The sequence below is a fragment of the Meleagris gallopavo genome, chromosome 7 (genome assembly GCF_000146605.3).
Source record: "Meleagris gallopavo isolate NT-WF06-2002-E0010 breed Aviagen turkey brand Nicholas breeding stock chromosome 7, Turkey_5.1, whole genome shotgun sequence".
NCBI classification, from domain to species: Eukaryota; Metazoa; Chordata; class Aves; order Galliformes; family Phasianidae; genus Meleagris; species Meleagris gallopavo.
The window spans coordinates 1,517,076-1,520,550 of record NC_015017.2 but is presented as its reverse complement, the minus strand read 5'-3'; the positions used below and the strand labels follow the sequence as shown (position 1 = coordinate 1,520,550).

Sequence of the window (3,475 nt, the reverse complement as noted above, 5' to 3'; positions counted from 1 at the left end):
CGTGAGTCCGGCGGCGGTGCGCGGAGTGCCGTGTGAGTGTGCGCGTTGTGTACGCGGGTGTGCTTGCGCTCTGTGTGTGCAAATGCACGTGAGATGCGTCTATCCGGCGTGCATGGGTGCAGGGTGCGGGTGATGCGCAGCGCGGAGTGCGGGTCCCGTGCAGATCTGTGCTGGAGAAAGTTTTGCTGCCGCTCGGTGCGCTGGGCGATGCCCACCTGCGCGCTGCTTCCCCTCCTGCAGTCCTACTGCTCTGCTGCTCTCCGGATTCGTTCCAGCAGCGCTGAGCTCTGCGAATGCCACCTTCAGAGGTGGCTTTGATGGTACCATGTGTGGGATTGTAGTAATACCCGAGGCCCTGTGCCGGGCTGCTGGCTTCATTCAGAGTGCTGTAGAATATCCCGAGTTGGAAAGGACGTCTTGCAGAGATGCAAGGACCGCCCTGCTGCTCAGTGCCACGCTGTGAGGTTTCTTCAGCTGTGAACTGCAGCCTGAGCTCACTCTGTGGCCATGAGTTGTGCTTGAAGTTTCTGTAGCCACGAGCACATCCCAGCAGCGCCTTTCCTTCCAGCACACAGACTCGGCCTTCTGACCACGAGCCAGCAGTGTGCCCAGGTGGCCAAGAAGGCCAGTGCCATCCCGGCACTGGTGCAGCCAGCAGGAGGTGACCTCCCCTTGTACACAGCTCTGGGGAGACTGCACCTCAGTGCTGTGCTCAGTGTTGGGCCCCTCACTGCAAGAAGGACGCTGAGACCTGGAGTGTGTCCAGAGAAGGGCAACAAAGCTGTGATGGCAGAAGTCTGATGGGGAGCAGCTCAGGGAACTGATATTGTTCAGTGTGGAGGAGAGGAGGCTCAGGGGGTACTTTATTGCTCTCTACGACTGCCTGCAAAGAGGTTGTGGTGAGGTGGGATTGGCATCTTCTGCTGGATAACAGCAGTAGGACAAGAAGTAATGGCCTGAAGTGGCACCAGGGGAGGTTCAGATTGGATATTAGGAACAATTCTCAGAAAAAGTGGTCAGGCACTGGCACAGCTGCTCAGGGAGGTGGGAGTGTCACCGTCCCTAGAGGTATTCACGAAATGTGTACGTGTGGCACTGAGGGATGTGGGCAGTGGGCATGGTGGGGTGGGTTGGACTGAGTGACCTTTTCCAACTGGAGTGGTTGTGTGATCCATACCCATGGTGATAGGGAAGTGAAGGAGCACTGCTCCCTCCTCTGTCCTCTTCCCGTTTGTGTATGTGCTTCAGGGTTGCCTCTTGGCTTCGTCTGGCACAGGACTCGCTGGTGTTGGGAGGTTTTTGTTTTGGGTGTGTGGATCGGCTAGCTGTTGGTGAGTGCAACGCTGATAGAAGGTGAACTGGGAGCCCCAGGGCTCAGTGTTCCTGTGCTGTGCTGCCAGAACGGTGCAGCAGCTCCACCTGCCCCGTGGGGGTGATGCTTTGCATCCTTCAGCAGAAAGCACCATGCGGGGTGTGCTTGCTGCTGCAGAATCCCGTGCTGATGCTCCCTTGCAATGATGGATGTGGGAGCAACTTTGTAGCCTGGAAGCTGTACACATTATGACAAAGATTTGGAAAGAGGCTGAGTCATTGTTTTCACCTCCCATGTGTTAACCTCATTGCCCAGACACAACTGGGAAGATCAGAGGGATGGTGACACAGCGCTGTCAGACAGCAGGGGGAGAGGTCCAGCCCAGACCTGTACAGCCACAGCATTCTGCAGGACCTCTGCCTAGAGCCCAGCCAGATGTGTGGTACCTGGGTGGGTGCATGGTCGCTGTGCACAAGTTGTTGAGGGGACACAGCTTGAATTGGCACTGTGTGCGTGTGGCCCTATTTGAACGAGGTCGGCTGTTTCCTTAGGAACAGAAAAGCCTTTTTGGAGCTGAACAATGGCACGTCCCCTGGTGCGGTCAGCGAGCAAGTAAGGCAGGGGATATTTCACAGACCAGTTCCTGCTGCTGTGAGCTTGCCAGTGGGCTCTGAGCACCGAGCTGCTGGCCGCCAGCACCGCACGGCTCTGTGGGTTGGGTCTCCTGGGCGTGGGGTTACAGGAGCTGAACAAAGAGAAACTTTTTCTTTTCGTAATGGATCTGCCTGCCAGCAAATGGCAGCTAACTTCAGGGAGGAAAACAAAACAAGGCTCTGCCCAGTCAGAAAAAGCGTCCTCACATCTGTGGCATTTCCTTTCTTTCTTTCCCACTCGCCAGTCCCTCGTGTCCTGGCCACAGCATTGAAAACCTGGGATCAGATTAGCAGTACTGGGGTGGGGCTGCTTTCAGCCTCAATAAGGAGCATTTTCCAACTGGAAAACCCAGCCCTAAAGCCCTCTGTGCTGGTTTTACCCCTTGCAAGAGCTGGTATCTTTTGGGGTGCGTGTGGCTGTACCTGTGGTGTAAATGAAGCCCTTGAAGTCTATAGGAACAGTTCTTAATGCACCTGGTCTGCAAGCAGCCGGTGCTTTGTGGTTCCTCAGGTTTCAAGGTTAGGAAAAAGAGGAGATGTTTGGGTGCATCTCCTTATCTATGGAGACTGTAAGGCTCCCTGTCCTGTGAACTTTGTTTGCTCAGATGGAGAAAAGTGGCTTTGAGAAAGGGGATGAATTCTCAGCCTCCAGGATGGGTGGGAAGAAGCTTTTTGGCCGGCAGACAGCCCAACCCTGCCCACTACAGGGTCCTGGCCCCGGTGCTTCCTGAGGTCTTCCCTTTAAGCCCTTCACTGGGCTTAAATGCACCTGTGGCCTGTCCACAGCATTCTCAGTGCTGGCCAGAGCTTTGCCACGTGGCCATTTTCCTGGCGGTCCCCTGCTGAGCAGCCCCCTCACAACCGTCATATGTGAGTATGCTTTTCTGATAGCTTAGACTGGAATGGACCTCAAAGCCCACCCAGCCCAACCCCTGCTGTTCCCAAGGGGCACCTCCCATAGCCCAGGTGCCCAAAGCTGCATGCAGCCTAGCTAGCACTACCTTGGGTAGGGTGGATTTTTCCCATCCCAGTGTCCCAAGTTGCAGCTCCTTCTCGGTGCTTTGCAGAGCTGAGAAAAACACAGCAGCCACAAAGCCTTTCTTTTGGCCATTGTGTGCGTTGCTTGGTTATCTCCAGGCAGGGGTTGCAGACAAAGTATTTACTGTCCTTGGGAGATGATTATTACCTCCGTCAGCAAAGCATCTCTGTGCAGGACAGCATGTTTGTTTGCACTGGCCTTGACCAGCTTATCGCCTTGTGAGTTGCAGGCAGCGCTGCTCATTCCTGGAGCTTTTTGCCCTGGAATGAGGGGAGGGTGCCCTGAGATTAGACATGGGTGATGGGTCTCTTTCCACATCTGCTGTGTCCTTTACTTTTCCATCCCCCAAATGGCTTGCTGGGCAGACCTTATGTAGCCTATGTATTCTCATGGCCTCTAGATGCAGTGTTGTTCCTTTCTATGTCCTGTTCAGCTTGGTGGTGAAAAACAAATGAAGGGTTTGGATTTTTT

At 54.7% G+C, this 3,475-nt stretch overlaps 1 protein-coding gene across 1 annotated transcript in view; it reads left to right on the top strand.

The window, feature by feature from the left end:
• The first annotated feature begins 2,751 nt into the window (after positions 1 to 2,751).
• The window catches only part of SH3BP4 (SH3 domain binding protein 4), a 30,235-nt gene continuing 29,511 nt past the window's right edge, over positions 2,752 to 3,475 (top strand). Inside the window, exon 1 of the mRNA XM_003207362.4 lies at positions 2,752 to 2,835. Within this exon, the coding sequence (XP_003207410.2) occupies positions 2,834 to 2,835 (2 nt within the window). The 5' untranslated portion in view covers positions 2,752 to 2,833. The remainder of the gene's footprint in view (positions 2,836 to 3,475) is intronic.